This window comes from Mobula hypostoma, chromosome 15 (assembly GCF_963921235.1).
Source record: "Mobula hypostoma chromosome 15, sMobHyp1.1, whole genome shotgun sequence".
Lineage (NCBI taxonomy): Eukaryota > Metazoa > Chordata > Chondrichthyes > Myliobatiformes > Myliobatidae > Mobula > Mobula hypostoma.
In genome coordinates this window covers 20,056,206-20,081,111 of record NC_086111.1, presented here as the reverse complement: position 1 = coordinate 20,081,111, position 24,906 = coordinate 20,056,206, and the positions used below count along the sequence as shown (strand labels likewise).

Sequence of the window (24,906 nt, the reverse complement as noted above, 5' to 3'; positions counted from 1 at the left end):
TATAAAAGGCCACATCGGGAGCACCGGACGCAGTATATCACCCCAGTCGACTCACAGGTGAAGTGATGCCTCACCTGGAAGGACTGTTTGGGGCCCTGAATGGTGGTAAGGGAGGAAGTGTAAGGGCATGTGTAGCACTTGTTCCGCTTACACGGATAAGTGCCAGGAGGGAGATCAGTGGGGAGGGATGGGGGGGACGAATGGACAAGGGAGTTGTGTAGGGAGCGATCCCTGCGGAATGCAGAGAGAGGGGGGGAGGGAAAGATATGCTTAGTGGTGGGATCCCGTTGGAGGTGGCGGAAGTTACGGAGAATAATATGTTGGACCCGGAGGCTGGTGGGGTGGTAGGTGAGGACCAGGGGAACCCTATTCCTAGTGGGGTGGTGGGAGGATGGAGTGAGAGCAGATGTACCTGAAATGGGGGAGATGCGTTTAAGAGCAGAGTTGATAGTGGAGGAAGGGAAGCCCCTTTCTTTAAAAAATGAAGACATCTCCCTCGTCCTAGAATGAAAAGCCTCATCCTGAGAGCAGATGCGGCGGAGACGGAGGAATTGCGAGAAGGGGATGGCGTTTTTGCAAGAGACAGGGTGAGAAGAGGAATAGTCCAGATAGCTGTGAGAGTCAGTAGGCTTATAGTAGACATCAGTGGATAAGCTGTCTCCAGAGACAGAGACAGAAAGATCTAGAAAGGGGAGGGAGGTGTCGGAAATGGACCAGGTAAACTTGAGGGCAGGGTGAAAGTTGGAGGCAAAGTTAATAAAGTCAACGAGTTCTGCATGCGTGCAGGAAGCAGCGCCAATGCAGTCGTCGATGTAGCGAAGGAAAAGTGGGGGACAGATACCAGAATAGGCACGGAACATAGATTGTTCCACAAACCCAACAAAAAGGCAGGCATAGCTAGGACCCATACGGGTGCCCATAGCTACACCTTTAGTTTGGAGGAAATGGGAGGAGCAAAAGGAGAAATTATTAAGAGTAAGGACTAATTCTGCTAGACGGAGCAGAGTGGTGGTAGAGGGGAACTGATTAGGTCTGGAATCCAAAAAGAAGCGTAGAGCTTTGAGACCTTCCTGATGGGGGATGGAAGTATATAGGGACTGGACATCCATGGTGAAAATAAAGTGGTGGGGGCCAGGGAACTTAAAATCATCGAAAAGTTTAAGAGCGTGAGAAGTGTCACGAACATAGGTCGGAAGGGATTGAACAAGGGGTGATAAAACAGTGTCGAGGTATGCAGAAACGAGTTCGGTGGGGCAGGAGGAAGCTGAGACAATAGGTCGGCCAGGACAGGCAGGTTTGTGGATCTTGGGTAGGAGGTAGAAACGGGAAGTGCGGGGTGTGGGAACTATAAGGTTGGTAGCAGTGGATGGGAGATCCCCTGAGCGGATAAAGTCGTTGATAGTGTGGGAGACAATGGCCTGGTGCTCCTTCACCTGTGAGTCGACTGGGGTGATATACTGCGTCCGGTGCTCCCGATGTGGCCTTTTATATATTGGTGAGACCCGACGCAGACTGGGAGACCGCTTTGCTGAACATCTACGCTCTGTCCGCCAGAGAAAGCAGGATCTCCCAGTGGCCACACATTTTAATTCCACATCCCATTCCCATTCTGACATGTCTATCCACGGCCTCCTCTACTGTAAAGATGAAGCCACACTCAGGTTGGAGGAACAACACCTTATATTCCGTATGGGTAGCCTCCAACCTGATGGCATGAACATTGACTTCTCTAACTTCCGCTAGGCCCCACCTCCCCCTCGTACCCCATCTGTTACTCTTTTTTATGCACACATTCTTTCTCTCACTCTCCTTTTTCTCCCTCTGTCCCTCTGAATATACCTCTTGCCCATCCTCTGGGTCACCCCCCCCCCCCGTCTTTCTTCCCGGACCTCCTGTCCCATGATCCTCTCGTATCCCCTTCTGCCTATCACCTGTCCAGCTCTCGGCTCTATCCCTCCCCCTCCTGTCTTCTCCTATCATTTTGCATCTCCCCCTCCCCCTCCAGCTTTCAAATCCCTTACTCACTCTTCCTTCAGTTAGTCCTGACGAAGGGTCTCGGCCTGAAACGTCGACTGCGCCTCTTCCTATAGATGCTGCCTGGCCTGCTGCGTTCACCAGCAACTTTTATGTGTGTTGCTTGAATTTCCAGCATCTGCAGAATTCCTGTTGTTTGCCAAGAAATAGTGGATGCATTAGTGATAATTTTTCAAAACTCTTTAGATTCTGGACTAGTTCCTGAGGATTGGAGGGTGGCTAATGTAACCCCACTTTTTAAAAAAGGAGGGAGAGAGAAACCAGGGAATTATAGACCGGTTAGCCTAACATCGGTGGTGGGGAAACTGCTAGAGTCAGTTATCAAAGATGTGATAACAGCACATTTGGAAAGCAGTGAAATCATCGGACAAAGTCAGCATGGATTTGTGAAAGGAAAATCATGTCTGACGAATCTCATAGAATTTTTTGAGGATGTAACTAGTAGAGTGGATAGGGGAGAACCAGTGGATGTGGTATATTTGGATTTTCAAAAGGCTTTTGACAAGGTCCCACACAGGAGATTAGCGTGCAAACTTAAAGAACACGGTATTGGGGGTAAGGTATTGATGTGGATAGAGAATTGGTTGGCAGACAGGAAGCAAAGAGTGGGAATAAACGGGACCTTTTCAGAATGGCAGGCAGTGACTAGTGGGGTACCGCAAGGCTCAGTGCTGGGACCCCAGTTGTTTACAATATCTATTAATGACTTGGATGAGGGAATTAAATGCAGCATCTCCAAGTTTGTGGATGACACGAAGCTGGGTGGCAGTGTTAGCTGTGAGGAGGATGCTAAGAGGATGCAGGGTGACTTGGATAGGTTACGTGAGTGGGCAAATTCATGGCAGATGCAATTTAATGTGGATAAATGTGATGTTATCCACTTTGGTGGCAAAAACAGGAAAACAGATTATTATCTGAATGGTGGCCGATTAGGAAAAGGGGAGATGCAACGAGACCTGGGTGTCATTATACACCAGTCATTGAAAGTGGGCATGCAGGTACAGCAGGCGGTGAAAAAGGCGAAAGGTATGCTAGCATTTATAGCAAGAGGATTCGAGTACAGGAGCAGGGAGGTACTACTGCAGTTGTACAAGGCCTTGGTGAGACCACACCTGGGGTATTGTGTGCAGTTTTGGTCCCCTAATCTGAGGAAAGACATCCTTGCCATAGAGGGAGTACAAAGAAGGTTCACCAGATTGATTCCTGGGATGGCAGGACTTTCATATGATGAAAGACTGGATGAACTGGGCTTATACTCGTTGGAATTTAGAAGATTGAGGGGGGATCTGATTGAAATGTATAAAATCCTCAAGGGATTGGACAGGCTAGATGCAGGATGATTGTTCCCGATGTTGGGGAAGTCCAGAACGAGGGGTCACAGTTTGAGGATAAAGGGGAAGCCTTTTAGGATCGAGATTAGGAAAAACTTCTTCACACAGAGAGTGGTGAATCTGTGGAATTCTCTGCCACAGGAAACAGTTGAGGCCAGTTCTTGGCTATATTTAAGAGGGAGTTAGATATGGCCCTTGTGGCTAAAGGGATCAGGGGGTATGGAGGGAAGGCTGGTACAGTGTTCTGAGTTGGATGATCAGCCATGATCATACTGAATGGCGGTGCAGGCTCGAAGGGCCGAATGGCCTACTCCTGCACCTATTTTCTATGTTTCTATGTTAGGATGCTCTCTACTGTGTATCTGTTTAGAAGGATGTGAGTATAGATACAGTATGCATGGTTCAGCTCTCTTCATCCTCCTCGGAGTAGAGGAATCGGCGAGATTTCTGATTGTGTATAATGTGTTCTGTGACAATGTGAGGTTGTGCAAGATGTGCACTCCCAGGAATTTGAAACTGCTCACAATTTCCACTGCTGGGCCACCAATGTAAGGAGTGGTGCAAGTGTAGTGTGTTCTTCTGAATTCGATAATCATCTCCTTGTCTTGGTATTGAGGGTCTCCAACATCTGCAATTTTTTTTAACAATCAATTTCTTATAGAACTCATGACCATTTTTCTTCCAGGAACGACAACGCTGCCCTCCTATGGGGTTTTCCTCTGTCTCTCTTGCCTGAAAGGTGCTTCTTTTTTCCCTTATTTTGAAAATAGTATTGAACATAGTGAGCTTCCAAAGGCACGTTAGTGTTGGTTTATTGTTGTTACAGTGAAGTATATAATCCATACATACCGATCATTTAAATCATAAGTACTTTGAAGTTGTACAAGTGAAAGGGAATAACAAAAACTTACAGAGAAAGTGCAGTGTGGGCAAGCAATAAGATGCAAGGGCCATGCCAAGGTAGATTGCTAGAATGAGTTCATTTATAATGTACAAGAAGTCCATTCTAGAGTTTTGTAACAGTGGGATAGAAGTTGTCAAGCCTGGTAGTGTGTGTTTTCCTGCTTTTGGATCTTCCACCCGATGGAATGGAAGGGAAATAGAAGCTCCTGTATAGGAGTGGAGGTGGTCTTTGATATGCTGGCTGCTTTTCTGAGGCAGTAAAAAGTGTAAAGAGAGTTTGTAGAGGGGAGACTGGTTTTCATGATGGACTGTGCTGTATACAGAACTCTCTGCAATTTCTCGCAGTCCCAAGCAGAGGAGTTTCTATACCAAGCTCTAATACCTCCTAATACGATGCATTCCATGTTGCATCTGTAAAAATTGGTGAGGTTCAATGGGGTATGCTGGATTTCCTTAGCCTTCTGTAGAAATAGAGACATTGGTGTGGTGTCTACGTGGTTGTACCTTTTCTTCCAAAAGATGGATCACATTCCGAAATGTTTCAATACCAATCTACCGGAGTGTTTCAGTATGACTGGCATGCTTAATAAAGTTTCCCTTTGAAGAACTGAGTCCTGCCATTTGATGCTGAACATCCTGGTGTGAGCTGTGCAGGTAGAAAATATTTACCTTTTCCTCTCAGGTATCCACATTGTCCCACGATGTAGAAGAGTGCTTTATGCGCTAACATGCTTGGTGTTGACAGCAAGCTTGGAGTTGTTCCATGCTGTTGAGTTTATTGGCCTACGCACAAGTGTGGTAAGATGCAGTACAATGGAAAAATTGCTCTCGGCAGCATCACAGACACGTTTCAGACAACACAGAAAATAAGTTATACATTAATTACGTGTAACTTATACAAGGCAAGGAAAACAAAACTGTGCAGAACAAGACATTAGTGCAAAACAAAATGTCCATGGCAATGCAGGAGGTGGCTCACAGTGTTACATTGCTGAGGTAGGATACGGAATGTGCAGGTTGGTTTAAGAATCTAATGGAGTTCTTTGTCCTCTGGAACCAAAGTTGCATCACTTTTAAACTACTTTTACTGTTTTATTCTGAAGGTTTCAGCTTTCATCAGTTCTTCTGAACTGCATTTTTAAAGGCACGGAAGATGCAGATGTCAAATGTTGTAAGCGGAGACCTAACTGGAACCATAAGTGAACCTTGTGGAGTATGTTGTCATAATGTAGCAACAAAATGCTAGAGGAGCACAGCAAGCCAGGCAGCATCTATGGAGGAGTACAGTCAACGTTTCAAGCCGAGACCCTTCATTAGGTCCTGGAAAAGGGTTTCAGACCGAAACATCAACTGTACTCTTTTCTATAGATGCTGCCTGACCTGCTGAGTTCCTCCAGCATTTTGCATGTGTTGCTTGGATTTCCAGCATCTGCAGATTTTCTTTTAGAAACATAGAAAACCTACAGCATAATACAGGCCCTTCAACCCACAAAGCTGTGCTGAACATGTCCTTACCTTAGAACTACATAGGCTTACCCATAGCTCTCTATTTTTCTAAGCTCTATGTACATATCCAGGAGTCCCTTAAAAGACCCTATTGCTTCCACCTCCACCACCACCACCGGCAGCCCATTCTATGCACTCACCACTCTCTGTATAAAAAACTTACCCCTGATATCTACTCTGTACCTACTGCCAAGCACCTTAAAACTATGCCCTCTCGTGCTAGCCATTTCAGCCCTGGGAAAAAGCCTCTGACTATCCACACGATCAGTGCCTCTCATTATCTTGTACACCTCTATCAGATCACCTCTCATTCTCCGTCGCTCTGAGGGGAAAAGGCCCAATTGTTTGTCCTAATGTAGCTGTTTGCTTTATTCTGGTTTTGAAAGCAAATCTCTGACAAACTGTTAAAGGTGATCCCTTATTTCTTATAGTGAGCTGTAAGAACACTATAATCAGTGAATGAACATTTGTTGGTCGACGTCTTTCTGACTCCAGTTTGCTCAATGACAGGTTGTGTAGTTCACCCTCTGCCAAGGATCCGCTCAACCCACGTGAGCTGTCAAATGACTTTTAGGCCCTTAGAGAGCTGTTTGTCCTCAGAGCCCCAGAATATCTACTATAAGCTCAATGCAAGTCTGCCTCTCCCTGTGTATTAATTATTCACCTCCATGTGTGTGTGCTTACCATTAAATACTCTCTCTTATATAATCCCACTTTGCCTTAAAGTGTCTATTTTGTAAAAAAAAGCTAATGTGCAAATCATAAAAAACAATATAAAACCCCAAGGTGGGCACATGAAACTAACCTTCCTGATTGGATACTTCAATAGAACTGAGCCCCCGTAGACAGATCTCAATGTCACTGAGGCTTGTGTAAGGGTATCATTAATAATGTTTCATTTCAATCTTACAGAGCTATCGTTATTCTCTTTATTTTTTCTGATGATTGAATCCTCTGGGCAGATAAGCTGAAATCAAATAAAATAGCTTATCCTTCCTCTGGATCAGCTGTTGGATGTGATTTAATTTTTATTGCTTTAAGCTGAGAGTTCTATTCATTCTCTGGCCGGTCTAGGGTATATTTGGTGCCGATACCCGAGGCAAGGGAAGAGTAATCAGTTAGTTTCTCTGGCGATAGACCAGCCAGTGACACCAGCTGGGAAGCAATGGTATCAGTGAGTTACTCATGAGACCCAGCCAGGTGGAAAATGTCGGCAGTGCTCGCTCTCGAGATTAACACAGCAAGAACCGCGCTTGGCAAGATTTGAGATTGGGAAAGCAGACTGAGCCAGGGAACCCCAGACTGAATGGAGGAGGGGGAAAAATTGGAACTGCTTGTATGCAGAGAGCAGGGCTCCTGAAACCAGGTACGTAGCGTCGCTGGCTCTGACAGGAAAGAACAAGGGATCTCTACTGAGGCTCTTAGCACATTCAAAGGGGCACGGAGACCTCAACCCCAGGCTGAACTGATGGATAAAGAGATTTCACATGTTCTACTGAATAGGGACCTTCTGCCCATTCTGAGGGAACAGGGTCCTCAGCTCCCACTAAAGTGACAGAGCAGTAATGGCTCAGCTGGCGGAATACTAGGTGCTTGCCTCCAAATGAATGACTGTAATAGCCAAGACAGGAGGTAACAGGCACTTGTCCCAGAATTTGCAGTACATTAACTCCAAAACATGAAAATAATTGAAAGCAAAAACACAGAGTTGGGAATAATGCATCTTAGTTTCATTTCTACTTTAAACGAGGCATGCACGTATGACGTGGCAGTGTACTGACATTGTGGAGGCTTCCTTACTCTTGTGGGTAACGTCTTTCCTGACAAGGGGGTGGGAGTCACTCTGTTTAGCAGGTGAGACTTGTGGTTGTGAAACAATCTCAGGTTCTGGGACCTCCTCTGTGGTGGTTGTAGGAGTCAACTCCGGGACTGCAGAAAGTGGCTCTGACAGCTCTGACCACCTCTCTTCTGTATTGCCTCTGTTCTCCTCAACTGATCGATGTGTCCTCTCCAGATGATATTAGATGCAATCTCCACTGTGTAGGAGAGTGGTCCAGTTCTGTCCTTAATCTTTGAGAGTACTCCTGCTTGTCCAGGAGTGAAACATTAAACCTCCTTGTTTGAGGAGACTTCAATTTGTCTGTTTGTCTTGCAGACTCCTTCTGAGACTGGGTTTGAGGAGATCCAAGCGTGAATGCTTTGCAAAATGCAAGGGAAATAGACGAGCAGTATCAGTGTAGTGTGTTCTTTAGACTCTGGGCAAACCTTTCCGCCAAGCCATTTGTAGCTGGGTGGTACGGTGCAGATGTATTATGTCTTATTCCATACATTTTCAGGCATGACTGAAACTATTTCACACAAACTGTGGTCCATTGTCACTGACAAAATGTTCTGGTACACCAGTCCTTGACAGGAAGCTTCTCAACAAATTGACAGTGAGTGAGGCTATTGGGAACACTTCTGGTGCAAGTCATATTCTCATCTATTGTTAGTTTTCACACTATAAATCTCAAGGCTACTCAGTCTTGTGTCACTCTCATCATTATCAGATTTTTCATCAACAGCATGCTGATAAGTGCTCTTTCTGAAACTGCAACTTGACTTATCTTTTTCTCTTCCCTGTGCAGTCCATTTATTTTTGTCTGCCTGACATGCTCTTTGTATGTGTCTGACTTTGTTGCATTTTCTGCAAGTTTCGCCTTTAAACCTGCAATGGCCTGGTGTATGTGAGACCCTACCACAACAGTAATGCAATTCATTCAGCCAGACTGATTCCTGCTTAGACATTGCAATTTTGTTCACACTCACCTTCATTCCTGACTGCAACTCAATTGCGCCTGTCTGCTGTTTCCATTGATACAGCGATTTCAACTGTTCTTTAATGTAAGCTGTGCTTCATTTAGGAGCCATTTTTTAATGTTTTCTTGTAAGTGCATCATTAAACCCATTTTTGAACTGACAATACTCATACAACTTCTTTAATCCTTCCTTTTGAATCCTTATGAAACCCAAAACATTATGCAATCAACAATGGCTTCGTTGCTAAATGTTCCTGCATTACTTTCACGATATCAGCAAAGCCCATTTTGGCTGTAGCAGCTGAACTGTTCCAACCAAACCACTGCACATGAAACAGATAGGTATTCATCTTGGGTTTGTTTAAAAACTACCTCATCGCCACTGTTATGTTCTGCAACTCCAAAACATTAAACTAATTGAAAACAAAAACACAGAGACAAGAATAACCCGTCTTAGATTCATTTTAATTTTAAGTGAGGCGCACACATATGACGTGGTCTAGTAATGACATATTCCACTTACATACTTTTACATATAACAGTAACCCGCAATGCCTAATGTAAACAACGAATGCCCAGGCTCTCACCTGTTCTTGTATCCACAGTATTTAACTACTGATTCCCTCCTCTAACACACACAGGGGAGGCAATAGTTTCCACCACCTCCCCACACAGGAGAGGGGTCCATCTCCAAACCACTCCCCCTCCCCCCTAAACACACACACCTACATTAGGAGGAACCTTCTCCCACCCTCCCACACAGGCGGGAGGGATCCAGCTCCCAATTCAGGGTTACCAGGTTGGCTTTTTTGGCCCCAAATTCCAGAAAGCTGGATTTTTCCTAATTTGGTTGGCGTCAGAAAATTCATTTGGCTTTTTCCTGGCTTTTCTACATGCTAAGATTATCTGCACGATACCATCCTTTTTCTAAAACATTTTCCTTTCAGAAAAATGCTTTTTGGTCAGTTACATTTGGCAATATTTCTGCCGCCAAGAGTCTGGGAAAGAAGGCGAAAACCAGCTCCCACACAGGGGAGTCATCGATCTCTGACCCCCACACAGGCCAGAGGTCCGTCTACCTCCTACCTTCTGTCTCTCTCTCCATCACCAACCCCCTCACACACCTCTCCGTTCTCCTCTCCCCGCTCCGTACGCACACCAGAGCAGGAAACCATCGCCTTCTCTCCCCCCGGTCCACCCCTCCACCACGACGCTTCTCCGCCGCGCAATCCAGCTGCGCATGCGTACTTCCACAACCCGCATTTCCGGTGATCGGAGGGACAGGCACCGGAAGTGCTGGGGAACCTGGCAACCGGAGCGGGTGAGGGCAGCGGAGTGGGTCGGTGTTTCGCTTCAGCTGTCCAACGGGGGTGGGGGAGTTAGGGTGACGGTGGGTTATGTAGGGCCAGGTATCGTCTCACTCATTCGGTAGGTTGGGGCGATGTTTAGATCTGATCCCAGTCATCACCAGATGTGACTTCAGGGATCTGTCTGACCTCAGTCCTGGGTAGGGGAATGCTTGGGGTGTAATATACTTCGGTCACGGAAAGGGGGGATGTTTGGTAGGGAGGGATCTCGGCGACAGATTTGTAGATACTCGCCGGTTCAGACATCACTCGAGGAAGCATACAGGGTTATACTGTATGTCACATCAGGCACTGGGTGCTCAGCATGCGCTCAGCCTACCGCTCCTAGACCAGTAACTGCGGGGAGTATCTGGGTTCAGCCACGGCAATAGGACAAGCGTAACATAGGTCACAGGCATGAGCTGATTTCCTGACCCTGTTCTTGGAAGGTCTGCATCCTAGCTCTGTCTGACTGACATTACTGGAAAGCACTAAAGTGGAAGTGTTTTTAACCCATCTGTCTGTAGTGTGATAACTAATTTAATAATCTTGACCTGTAGCAACAGGGTACCAAGTGCGCCACCTGGGAGGATCACCAGATGATAATGAAAGAAATTTGTGGAATGGGACAAAAATCCTTCAAGTGTCTATTCTAGCTAAGAATCACTTCTATAGAACTAGTCTGATTCTTGGTGAGTGCACTTTCTGAAAAAATGCACACCTGAGTGGTTTGTCACCTGTACCCTCACAATTGGTATTCAATACCATTCTAGAGAGTTAAGCATGTAATCTCAGCCAGGCAAATCCGTGCCATACTGCAGGAGCTGATGGCTTTTGCTGAAGACATTAACCTTTTGCCATTAGATGTTTGCAAAAGATCCATGGCACTCTTTTGAAGAGCCTGTTTACCTCTTAATCAGCACCCCAGAAAAAATAAATAATCTCATTGATTTTGTAATTCTGATAGGTGACAATTGGCTGCCTTCTTTCCAACATTAGCACAGAGTTGTGTTTTGCTTTGGGACATTCTGTGGTGATCTTATCTTTTTCCTTTAAGTATAAAAGCAATGTCTGCACCCCATGGAGATGCTGATGGACCAAACACAGCGGCGACTGTGTCTGGAGTGGAGGGAAGGCCTTGTGGAAACAAAGATGTGTCAATTAAGCAGCACGGATGCTTGCTGGGGCCTTATGTCACAGTTGGAGCGACTGTTCCTACTGGCTTCGAGAAAACAGCTGCAGATGAAGTCCAAGAGAAAATAGGATCCGAGTCCAGAATTAGCAAGGATCGAGGAAGAATCTATTTTGAGGTTTCCAAAGATAATCTTTTTCAGGTTAGCTTTATTGTTTGGTATCCATTCCGTATGTTTTTAAAGTATTGAGAGCTTAAAACTGGGTTCTTTGTGAGTCCAAATCAAGATAATTGGACCACTCATAGCCAGTGCTGTGTTAGTTTAACATAGATCGCTGATCACATTGGACTGTTACTTTTCTGTGCGAGTTGGCCACAATTTAGATGATAATTTTCTTGCATTTCTGAACAAGTTATTGGTTTGAATCCAATCTAAAAAATTGAGAACATCTTTATTGTTGGCCCTTGTGAAATGTTACTCTGATGTTCTGTTTGGCATAAGGGATGTTAAGGCACTACTCATATTACAGCTACAGAAGAATCAGAATCAGGTTTATTATCATTAACATGTGATGTAAAACTTGTTGTTTTGAGGCAGCAGTACAGTGCAAAGACATAACATTACATACTTATACAAAAAAGGCAAAACAAAAGGAAATACAATTTCATGGGTTCATCTGATGGTGAAGGGGAAGAAGCTGTTCCTAAATCATTGAATTTGACCTCCGGCTCCTGTGTCTTCTCACCAATGCTAGTAATGAAAAGAGAGCATGCCCCAGATGATGGTGAAGGTCTGTAGTGATGGATGCCTCCTTCTTGAGGCACCAGAGATTGAAGATGACCTCAATTAGTGGAGAGGGTTGAGCCCATGATGAAGCTGGTTGAGCCTATAATTGTCTGCTGCCTGCTATGATCCTGTGCCCTGGAGAGTACATACACGACAGTGATGACAGAATGCCCTTCACCATACATCCATAGAAACTTGGAAGAGTCTTTGGTGACATACCAAATCTTCTGAAACTACTAACAAAGTAGAGCCATGGTTGTGCCCTCTTTGTGATGACATGTTAGATTTTGATGTTTTTATGGAAAGTTCTTTCAGAAATAGGACAGAGGTCCAAAACCTGTTGCTTCATGCTTGCTGTGTTAAACAAAGAGAGTTGAAAATGAATAGTGATATAGGTCTACAAGTTAAAGAGAGGAAAAGTGGAAGGGTCTAAGAACAAAGGTAGCACTGGCCTTGTGGACAGCTCTTTCATACTACATAGATAAGGAAATGCTATTCAAATTCATAGATAAGAGTCAACCAACGAGATACCCCCATTCAAATAATGCAGTCCCAAGAGAAGCTTCCAGAATCATACCAGAATACCCACTAGGGGACAAATTGAACAACTGCATGTACATATTGTGGCCACTAGGAAGCACTTACATGCATGTAAGAACTACTCTAAATATAAACAGGTAATTAATTGCTGAACTGTAAAATAAATATGTTTTTAATGTTTCTAAACAGTCAGATCGTACAACACCACCCCTTTGATTATAAATCTTATGTTAAGAATCATTACATCTGAAAATTTGGAGGCAGAAAAACTTGCGGTTTCTACACTAAGTATAAAATAATCAAAAGCTACCGAAGTTATGAAATATCTTGATATATATTCTTCAAAATATTCATAGGATTATGGCATGTAGGCAGAATATAGGCAACTTGCTTGAGTTTGAACTATTTTACTAATGACTATACAGGTAAAAATGATATAAATTATGATAAGGCATATTAGTATGAATATTAGTACTCATTGTAACAACAAATAATGTCAGAATAACCTTTGTAATTCCAGTAATTGTCAACTTGCTTGAAGTCTTCTGGCTAGTTTGTAGCCCAGCAGTGTAGGCAGTGGGTCAAGAGGTTAATAGCACGTTAATGACAGTGCTTGTTGTCCTCGTCGGGTACCACTTTAGCTTGCTTGAAATGGCTGGCGTGTATTCACTTACTTTTGCCTTCTACTTTCTCTGCTGAGTTGGTAATTAACAGCACTCGATAAGGATCTTCTCATTGAGCTCCCAGTGGGTCCCTATGCGGTTTCTTAATCAGGACCTACTCATCAGGAATCAAGGTGTGCCCTCCTGTTGGATCACACCAAGTGGCAGAAACCTGTTGGGAAGCAGAGCAGACAGCTTGGATTAATTGCACATAATAGTTAACTAAACTGTCTGCCATAATGTGTACATCAGCCTCTCTGAGATCCCACCTTGAATGGACTTGGCTTAGTTTTTTTTGTTTGGATTGCTCTGATGTTACATGAGACCATAGGAAGAGCCGTCAGCCATGCTATATCTTCCTCATGATACTTAGCTGTTGTTCGATGGTTCCATTCATTCGTTCGAATTGTCCTGATGACTCTGGGTGATGTAGACAATGAAAAAATTATTCAATGTTCATCAGTCGACATAATTCCTGCAGTGAAGTGTGTTCCTGGATCAGAGTTGGTGTGACATGGCAATCCCCACCTAAGAATATAGGTTGTTATCTGAGTTTTTGCTGTATGTGTGGCAGTGGCTTTCCTTGCTGGAATAGTTTCCATCCATCTTGATAACGTGCCCACTATTATCAGTGCGTCTGTATATCCTTGGTACTTTGGTAGATAAACATAGTTCACTAGTAAGTGTAAAAATGGACCAAGTGGGGCAGGAGCACTTAATTATGGTAGCTTTTCTACTGCTCCAGGATTCATTTTTTGGCATGTCATGCATCTTTCAAACATTTGTTGAGCTTGTGACCTGAACTTTGAGTTCCCACCACCATCGGGAGAATCTGTCGATCATCTTGTACTCCAGTGTGTTCAAAGGAGTGTATCTGCTGTGCTAGATAACGGGCAGCGTAGTTGGGGCTACTCGTCTGTGACTAGTGTCATATCTCCATACTCCATCATGGTTTACCTCCCACCATTCTAACCATCCAGAACCATTTTTCCCAGTTAGAGTATCAAGTTTACATCTCTCGAATATCTTGTATGTTCATCTGTGATATAGAGTTCAACTTTGCTTCCATAATTCCAGTTGTTGGGCTCACTGCATGTGTTCTCAGTACTTCTTTTATTTGTTTTATTTCTTTTACTCCTTTCTGTGCTGCCCTTTTTGCAATTTCATCCACGAATGCATTTCCACAGCTTTCCATAGTAGTCGTTTTGGAGTGGCTTTTACAGTTTAATACAGTTACTCTGACAGCAGTTATATGAATTCTTGTACTATTTGGCCATTCTTGATTGGGGTTCCTACAGCCATAAAAAATCCCATTTGTCTCCGTAAGTTTCCAAAGTTATGAACAATTCCAAAAGCATATGGAGAAACGGTGTAGATATTAGTCGGTCTTCTTTCTGCCAACTTACAGGCTTCAATCTAGAGATCATCTTGGTAAGTCTCCTCTGCACCCTATCTAAAGCTTCCACATCCTGCCTATAATGAGGCAATAAGAACTGAACACAATATTCCAAGTGTAATCTAACCAGATTTTTATAGAGCTGCAATATTACCTCGCAGCTGTTGACCTCCATCCTCTAACTAGCACACGATATACCTTCTTATCAACACTAATAACTTACATGGCATCCTTGGGGGATCTATGGACTTGGAACACAAGATCCCTCAATTCCTCCACACTGCTAAGAATCCTGCCATTAATCCTGTACTCTGCGTTCAAATTCAATCTTCCAAAGTATATCACTTTACACTTTTCCAGATTGAAATCCATCTGCCACTTCTTAGCCCATCTCTGCATCTTGTCAATGTCTCATTGTAACTTATGACAACCTTCTAACCATCCATACCACTTAGAGAACAATAGATTCAATAATTGCTGCTGGTATATCAGTGCAGTGCTTATCAAGTGTCCCACTGTCAGAGGGACTTTGTCAGGTGAGATTTTAAACTGACGCCCAGTCTGCCTTCACCAATGAATGCAAACAAAATATTTTAAACAGTAGAAGGGATATTATTCCTGGTGCCCAGGCTAATATTTAACCCTGTTGAATAACATAAGAAACAGAAGCAGGCAGAGGTTATGTGATCCTCTCATCCTGCTCCGTTGTTTATCACGATCTTGGCTGTTTTTCTACCTCTGCCTCACTTTCACCTTAAGTGTTCACCTCTGATGTGTGACAGTCTGCTGCCATTTCTATATTAATGAAGCAAATACAATTATAAAAATACTTCAAAATACAAATTTCTCTTGTCATTTAAGGGCAAGGACTTTAATCCAGTCACCTGATAAATCAACATCTTTGTGGTATTTCAATGCATACATACTGCGTGTGAATTTTCAAATGCCTCTCAACCAATTTTTGAGATGTTATGATGGTTATCTTTAATATGTGAAAAGTGTTCTAGGAAAACAATTTAATTTATCCCTGGCACATCCTGGGCAGTGTGTACCAAATAAACCATCAGGGAGAGAAATCAAATTATTTTCACATTTGATTACTTTCAAATGTTAATTTATACAAATTTAAATCTTTATCTGCTATTCTTTCTCTTTCAGGTTCATCTTTTGAGATCTGTTGATAATTTATTTGTTGTTATCCAGGAGTTTCCTCAGTACCAGTTTAACAAATCCAAGGTAAGTGCCTACTAATATAGTGAATAATATGTAGCATATAAAAAAGTAAAGAAACAGAACAGGACCTTTGAGTTTGGAAATCACACATGTCTTCCATCTCTATGTCTACCTCTTACAGTGGCTCACCTTGTAGAGCTGCTGCATCATAGCTCCAGCAACCTGTGTTCAAAACTGAGTTTATTATCATATGCACAAGTATGTACAGGTACAATGAAAGACCTGCTTGCAGCAGCATTACAGGCACATAGTATCAGGTGCACAACATTCACGAGAGAAACATAAACTATATAAAATTATATAAGGAAGAATATAATTAAAGTAAAAACGTCCACTGTAATGCAAAGTAGTCATAGTGTTTCTGTAATGAGGTGGTGATTATGGTTGTGCAGGTTGGTTCAAGAACTAAATGGATTAAGGGAATAGCCCTTGAACCTGGTGGTGATGTGAGACTTATGGGTTCTGTACCTTCTCCCTGATGGTAGTTGTGAGAAGATGGCATGGCCTGGATGATGGGGATATTTGAATCAGAATCAGGTTTAATATCACTAGTATATGTCGTGAAATTTATTGTTTTGGGGCAGCAGTACATTGTAATACATAATAATAAAAAAACTATAAATTACAATAAGAAGTTTATATTTAAAGATTATATAAGTAGCGCAAAAAGAGGAAAAATATTGAGGTAATGTTCATGGGTTCATTGTCCATTCAGATAGCTGATGGCAGTGGGGAAGAAGCTATTCCTGAAATGGTGGGTGTGTGTCTTCAGGCTCCCATACCTTCTCCTGAATGGTAGAATTGAGAAGAGGGCATGTCCTAGATTATGGGCTGGGGGAGGTCCTTAATGATGGATGCCACCTTTTTGAGGCATCAGCTTTTGAAGGTGTCTTCAATGCTGGGAAGGCTAGTGCATAGTGGAACTTTCTGGAACTTTTTAAGATCCTATGTAATGGCCCCTCCATACTAGGCAGTGATGCAACCAGTTAGAATGCTCTCCACAGTACATCTATAGAAATTTGCTAGTGTCTTTGGTGACATACAAATTTATAGATGACGTCTGAGCTGTGACTAGCCACACAGTAGTGGGTGTAGAGAGAGTAGAGCAGTGGGCTAAGCATGCATGTTTGAGGTATGCCAGTTATGATTGTCAGCAAGGAGGAGATGTTATTTCCAATCCACACAGATTGTGGTCTTCTGGTGAGGATGATGAATATTGACTCATATAGATATTAATGACGGGGTGGGATGTACCTCTGATGTATTGAACTGAGTCCACTACTTTGAATTTACTGAGTTCAATCCTGACTTCTACTTGGAGTCTGCACATTCTCCCCATGATTGCATGAGTTTCCTCAGGGTGCTCTGGTATCCTGCTTTATTTCCAAGATATGCAGATTGATAGCCACTGTAACCTTGCTCCTACTGTGTAGATGAGTGTTAAGATCTGGGGAAAATTGATGGGAATTTGGGGAGAATAAAATAAGACTAGTGTGAGTTGAGAATAAATGCATGCTTAATGACTTGGAGCTGGTGAGTCACAGGATCTGTTTTTGTGCTCTATCACTATGAGAAACGAGGGTGCATGCATCAATATTACAAAATTTGTCAGCTTCTAGCTCATAGTTTGTTTTATATTTCATATTTTGCCAGTATTAATTGTTTTAACAATTGACTTGGACTTCGAGCAAGAGTTTAAGAAATGTCAGTTAATAGTAACAGCAGTCAATAAAAAGAAGATAGGGTCAAGCAGAGCTGTCAATGTGAAACAGCTGTTGAGAGAGTAACTGTAGTGAGAATGGGAAGCTCAGGCTTTGGTGAGAGGAGGCTTGGCAGAGGAAGGAAACAAGTTGGCTCTGGTAAAATCTCTTTTAGCTATTACTTAGAATAAGTATTGTTGGGACATCCGCCAGGTCAGTGGCATGCTGTTTCTGCAGGGAATGGACTACACTTGTAGGAAGTGTGCTCAATTGTAGGAAGTGTTCCTGTCTGACCATATTAAAGAACTGGAGCTGAAGTTGGACATATTTAGGATCATCTAAGATGCTGAGGGCGTCATAGACAAGAGTTGTAGCAAGGTGATCACACCCAAGTTGCAGGCTGCATATATTCAGGTGATTACCCAGAGAGGCCCTTCAGAAAACTGCGAGGATCGTCAGGGTCTCTCTTTCACCCATCCAAGATATCTATCAGTAGCACTGCTTGCGCAGGGTCCTTAGCATTGTCAAAGATCCCTCTCATCCATCCAACAATCTCTTTGATCCCCTACCATATGCAGCAGGTACTGTAGCATTAGGATAAGGCGGTTAGGATGAGATACAGCTTCTTCCATCAGGCTGTGAGGCTCCTAAGCTCCCTGCCATGACCCAGGTCTCACCAAGTTTGAAGTGCCAGTAGTGTATACTGTTTAATTTTTAACTTGTGTCATAGATGCACTTTATTATTTGTTAATTTATATATGGTACAATTACCTTTGCATTGTGTGTGTTATATGTACTGTGTTGTGCACCTTAGTCCAGAGAAACTTTGGTGGTATGTATGTATACAGGAATAACAATAAACTTGAACTTGTAAGGAGAAGAGACAGAGGGTACAGAGTATCCTGTATCTATTCCCCTTAGAAGCAAATACTGGATACCACAGGGGAGGGAACAAGCTTTCTGGGTACAGCAGCTGTTGCCTGGTCAGAAGCACTCTGACCAGCTCTGTGGCTCAGCTGGTAAGGGAAACATCAGGCAGGGTGCTAGTTATAGGAGACCTTATTGTTAAGTGGACAGACAGGATATTTTGTGCCCACAGAAGAGATGCCTGGTTGGTGTGTTGCCTTCTGGGTCCCAGAAAGAGGAACGAGGCCCAACATATCGATGCAGTTACAAAGAAGGCATGACAATGGCTATAGTTCATTAGGAGTTTGAGGAGGTTTAGTATGTCACCAAGGACAAGCACGAATTTCTACAGATGTTTTGTGGAGAGCATTCTGGTTGGCTGCATCACTGTCTGGTATGGGGGAGGGTTACTGCACAGGATTGAAATATGCTGCAGAAAGTTATAAACTTAGTCAGCTCTATTATGGGCACCAGCCTCCCCAGCATCTAGGATATCTTCAAGGAACAATGCCTCAAAAAGGTGGCATCCTTCGTTAAGGATCCCCATCAACCAGGACATGTTCTTTTCTCATTGCTACCATCAGGGAGGAGGTACAGGAGCCTTAAGGCACACGCTCAACGATTCTGGAACAGCTTCTTCCCCACCAGATTTCCGAATAGAATTTGAACCCATGAACACTACCTCACTACTTTGTTTTTTCTCTTTTAGATCATAGAAAATCTGCAGCATGCTACAGGCCCTTCAGCCCACAATGTTGTGCCGAGCATGTAACCTACTCTAGGAGCTGCCTAGAATTTCCCTTCCCCATAGCCCTCTTTTTGCATTATTTATTTAATTTAACCTTTTTATTTAATTGCACTATTTATTTAATTTAATATTAAACCTGCTTCAGATTCTGAGGTCTTGGAACAGTTGCAGAACATCCTCAAGGGAAAGCGTAAACAGTTAGAGTCTGTTGGTACCAACAACATAGGTCGAATGAGGGATGAGGTCCTGCGCAGTGAATATAAGGAGTTATGTGAGAACTTAAAAAGCAGGATGTGATCTCTGGATTACTCCTAGTGCCACATGCTAATGAGGGTAGAATTAACAAGACAGCTAAGCTGATTGCATGGTTGAGTACCAGGTGCAAGATGCAGGGATTCAAATTTTTGGATAATTAGGCTCTCATCTGGGGTAGCGATGACCTATACAAGAGAAATGGGTTGCATCTGAACTGGAGGAGGACTCATATCCTGGCTAGGACATTTGCTAATGCTACTTAGTCAGGTTTAAACTAGAGTGGCGGAGGGTGTGGTCCCAAGAGGTAGAGTAGCTGATGAAAAATCAGGGATGATATGGTAGCCATTGAGAGTAAGTTTAGCTGTTAGGGTATCCAGAAACGCAGTAAAGAGAGATGTAAGACCATTGATTTGAACTGAATTTATTTCAATACAGGGGCTTGACAGGTAAGGCGGATGAACTCGGCATAGATTGGCTCTGGGGACTGGCATATTATAGCCGTAAGGGAAACATTACTGAGGGAAGGGCAAACTGACAACTCTATATTCCAGGATACAGATGCTGCAGGCGTGACAGAGATGCAGATAAAAGAGGAGGGAGAGTTGCCCTCTTAATGAAAAAGGACATATTAATAATCCTTAGATATTCTTAGGGGATCATCCAGTGGGACTATATGGGTAGAACATAGAAACAAGAAGGGGATGGTCATTCAGTGGTTCAGTGGTTTAATGTAATATCAGAGAATGTATATAACATACAACCTGAAATTCTTACTCTTCGCAGCCATCCTCGAAACGGAAAAAAACCCCAAAGAATGAATGACAGAAAACGTTTAAATCCGGAAGCCCAACCCCCCTACCCCACAGGCAGCAGCAAAAGCCAACAACCCTCCCTTCCCCCCAGTTGCTCCAGCAAGTTACCCACCATGTGCAAGCAATAGCAAAGCCCCCAAAGAGATTGTGACCTAGAGTCCATCAAAAACTACTGTCCATCCCAACACTTAGACATCTCAGACAGGCTCTCTCTCTCACTAGCGAGGGAGAGAGAGATCTCTCCTGCAACAACGAGAGGGGAAACCAGCAGCTCACTGTTTCCATGTTACAATCTGCCACACTGCTTGTCCGAGTTCCCTGACTCGAGGACCGACAGACTCTCACTCAACATCGAGAGAGAGATCATTTGAGTGCAGGGGCCTTCCAAAAGCAACGCACACCGCCTGCTATCTTATGTTTCAACCACACGCGACGCTTCAGTCAGTTACATCAGTGAGGAACTGGGTTGTCCACAGGGCTGCACCCCAAAGGCACACTCTGACAGATTAGTCTTATAGATCCCTGAACATTCAGCAAGAATTGGAGAAGCAGATACGTAGAGAGATTGTAAGCATTTTAGTGGGAGATTTTAAGTTCCGTCATATTGACTGGACCAACCATAGTGTAAAAGGCTGGGGTGGAGAAGAATTTGTGATAAGTGCCAAGAAAGTTTCTTTCAGCAATATATTGAGGGAGCTATTAGAGAAGGTGCAACACTAGGAAAAAGAAGAGGGCACGAACTGTACTAAAGCAATTGGGAAGTTGTGAATATATTGAGAACTACAAGAAGTGTAGGAGTGTACGTAAGAGTGAAGTCAGGGGCCAAAAAGAGGATATGAGAAGGATCTGTCAAGCATGGTGAGGCAAAATCCCATGACGTTCCACAGGTACAGTATATTAAGAGTAAAAGGGTGGCTTGGCAATGAGCAGGTCCCCTTAAAGATTAGCATGGCCATCTGTGTGTGGAGCCAACGGAAATGGGAGAGATTTTTAATGAATTCCAGTTTTTATGGTGGAGAAAACAATGAAAGCTAAGGAAGTGAGGGTAATGACTGGAAGTGTCTTGGACCACACATGGATCAACAGGGTGTCATCGTAATCATTATGTGCCGTGTTTAGCAGGGAGTGAAGAAGGCAAAAAGTGCATTAAGATTAATAAATCCCCAGGTCCTGGTCTGCTGCATTCCCAGACCTTGTTGGAAGCTGGAGGTGCAATTGTGGAGGCCCTTGCAGAGATTTTTGCTTTATCTCTGGCCACAGTTGAGGTTTCAGACCACGGGAGAGTGGTTAATGTACCACTGTTTAAAATAGGTAGCAAAAACAAGCCAGAAAACTATACAGGACAGTGAGTCTGACATCAGTGATGGGCAAGTTGCTGGAGGGGTTTCTGAGGGACAGGATCTACCAACTTTTGGAGAGATAGAGTTTGATTCAGGACGACTTTGTGCGTGGGAAGCTGTGTCTAACAAATCTCATGAGTTCCTTGAGAAGGTAACCGAAAGGGTAGGTGAGGATAGGGCAGTAGATGCAGTGGAGTAATGCCTTTGAGGAGGTCCCTCATGGCAAGGGGTCTGGAAGGCTGAATCCCATGGGATTCAGGGGGGAGATAGCTGATTGGATTTGTAATTGGCTCAGTGCTAGGAAGCAGACGGTGATGGTTTAAGAGTTGATTCTCATACTGAATGCCTGTGGGTTGCCAGTAGGGTTGGGGTTGGGATTTTTTGTAAATTACATAAACAATTTGGATGTGAATATACAAGGCCTACTTAGTAAGTTGCAATTAGATAGTGTTGTTCATAGTGTAGAAGATTATGAAAAATTACAGGGGGATCTTGATCATCTAGGTTTGTGGTCTAAGGAGTGGCAAGTTGCTTTCAATCCAGATAAATGTGAGGTATTACATTTTGGGAGATCAAGCCAGGTAGGACTTGTACAGTGAATGGTAAGGCTCTGGGAAATGGTATGCAGCATGGGCCCTAGGAATGCAAGTGCATAGTTTGATGAAAGTGACATCTCAAGTAAATAAAATGGTGGAAAAAACTGTTTGTCGTTCTGACCTTCATCAGTCAGGGCATTGAGTATATGACCTGGTAAGTAATGTTGCAGTTATTTAAGATGTTGGTGTGGCCTCACTTGGAGTATTGTGTACAGTTTTGGCCATTCATTTATAAACGAGAAAGAATGCAGAAAAGTTTTGGCAGGATGTTGCTTGGAATTAGGGGCCTGAGTAACAAAGAGAGGTTGTGTAGACTAGCACTTTATTCTCTGTAATGTAGAAGTTTCAGAGATATATAAGAACCTGAGGGCATAGACAGGGTGGGAACACATTGTCTTTCCCAGGGTGCAGGCCAAGAGGGCATAAGTTTAAGATCAGACGTGAGAGGTTTGAAAGAACATCAGGGGCAGCTTTTTTATGCAAATATTGATGCATATTTCAAATGAGCAGCCAGAGATGGTGATTGAGGTGAACACATAAGCAACATTTAAAAACTGTCTAGATAAGTACATAGATAGATGAGGTATAGAGAGCCAAAGGTACGACTGACTTACTGAGCAACTCATATAGCATGAATAAGTTTGTTTCCACGTTGTATAATACTATGACTAAATTCCTCAATCTCTTTTGCCTTCTGTTTACCTAGTATGCCTTTAGAACCTTCTTTTGCAAAGACAGACGCAAAACAGTTGATTTTACTTAGACACCCTTTTCCTTTTTGCAGACTTGCACAAGTTCTTTGATCAGTTGTAGATATAGGTATTTTGTTGCTGATTATGGTAGTTTGTTGTTTGTTATTTTATGGTATAGATACCTTGCTTATAGACTGTCTGTCCCACTCCCATCAGGGAAGAGGCTACGCATCATCCACGCTAGCACCACTAGACTCAGGCTGATCAACGCCTCTACCCATTACTGCAGCCCATTAGCACCACTACATACACATCAGCCACTCAGCACCCTAACCACCCCCATGTATTGCCACTTTACGCTTACACTCCACACCACATACCTACACTGATACAGTCACTGTCTTACTGTGTTTTCATAAGCCCTGCTGCTACTCAGAAGAGTTCCTCTTGCCAATAGTCATTTTGTCATTTTAACATTTCCTGTCAGAGCCACGTTAAGTACAGATACTCCTACACCTAGTGTCACTTAATATACGTACATACAATTAGTCTATGTATATATGATCATACTCAAACAGTTACTTGTATATTGTGGTTTATAAGATTGCTTTTATATTTATTGTGTTTTAACTGTGTTCTTTACGCTTATTGTGTTTTTCATACTGCATTGGATCCAGAGTAACAATCATTTTGTTCTCCTTTACACTCCTGTACTGAAGAATGAGAATAAACAATTTTGAATCTTGATTTTTTTACTTGTTTCCTATCAATTCCAAGTCATTCTTAGTTGTGTTTTACATTTATCCAGTCTTCAGTGATATTAATCAACTTTCAAGAGTTTTCATTAAATCTAACATTGTCCTTTTGTAGTTGATTATGAATAGTTCACTTTTCCAATAATCTTTCTAAATAGAATCTGAATGTATTAAATAAACCTGTCCGTGACTGTATTTGCTGATTTGACTTTTTTAGACCATGTAAGATTTAAAGTCCCCTACGATTCTTAAAAACATCTTTTTTAAAAGTCCATTACTTCTATATTGATTTTCTGCCGAACTATGTAACTACTAATAGAGACCCAATAGATCAACAATGTTCTTTGCCCATTTTTTTATTTAAACCCATTCTGACTTCAGCTTCCAATCTGTTGAGCTAGGCTCATTACTGATTTGTGGCCTAATATTATCCTCAAGGATTGGAGCTCCCTACATTTTTCTGCCTATTTTTCCAATGTCATGTACCATTGTTCCAATTCATTTATTTTGTTTAACACTTGGTTAAGTTTGATATTATGGTATTTTAGAATTGTTTTTCTCTATTTGATGCTGAGCTATTACCTATATACCTTGTTTCTTCAGCCAAGCTCTAATTATCAGACTGTACTTTCACTTTGCCATTCTTTTATTATCCATCATACAGACACCCATTCATTAAAACTGTTCATTTCCATCTCCATGGTATCAGCAGACTCTGCTTCTGTTTCAGCATCCTTTAATATCGCAGGTGTTAATGCAATCACACTTGAAGTATCATGTTCTGGTTGCCTTGCTTTGGGAAGGATGCCATTAAGCTAGAGAAGGTGCAAAATGATTCACATGGATTTTGCCAGGACTGGAGGGCTTTAGTTATAAGGAGAGACTGGATAGACTGGAGTGAAGGATGCTGAAGGGTGACATGATAGGCATGTATAAAATCATGAGGGATATGGATAAGATGGATGGTAGCGGTCTTTATTTTTCTCAGGGTAGGGAAGTCTAAAACTAGAGGGCATGGATTTGAGGTGAAAAAATTAAGGGGAATCTGAGGGACAAGTTTTCTACTGGTATATGGAATGATCTGCCAGAAGAAGTGATAGAGCCAGCTACAGTTATAAGATTAAAGACATTTGGACAGGTAAATGTTTAGAGGGATGTGGGCCAAATGGGATTAGCTCAGGTAGACATTGATGAGTTAATCCAAAGGGCTGTAGATCTCTATGGCTACTGAAATACTCATACACCTTTTGTTAACTTTACACTTGACTCCTCCTTTGCATTCCTAGCTGGATTTCCATGTTCTGCTCTCTGCAAACTTGAGTCCATCTCTGCTGCAGGAATCCTAATTCTCACCTTGTAAACCTTGACTTGCATCTCATGGGTTCCACCTCACACCAGGCTCACCATCCATCCCCATGTGATTGCCTTTACACT

At 42.8% G+C, this 24,906-nt stretch overlaps 1 protein-coding gene across 3 annotated transcripts in view; it reads left to right on the top strand.

Annotated features, from left to right (window-relative positions):
* Positions 1-9,851: 9,851 nt before the first annotated feature.
* The window catches only part of thumpd3 (THUMP domain containing 3), a 38,749-nt gene continuing 23,694 nt past the window's right edge, over positions 9,852-24,906 (top strand). Inside the window, exons 1-3 of one of the 3 annotated variants that reach the window (XM_063067828.1) lie at positions 9,852-9,893; positions 10,976-11,252; positions 15,594-15,671. In XM_063067828.1, the coding sequence (XP_062923898.1) occupies positions 10,986-11,252; positions 15,594-15,671 (345 nt within the window). In that variant the 5' untranslated portion in view covers positions 9,852-9,893; positions 10,976-10,985. The other 2 variants (XM_063067829.1, XM_063067827.1) reach the window with 2 other exon arrangements.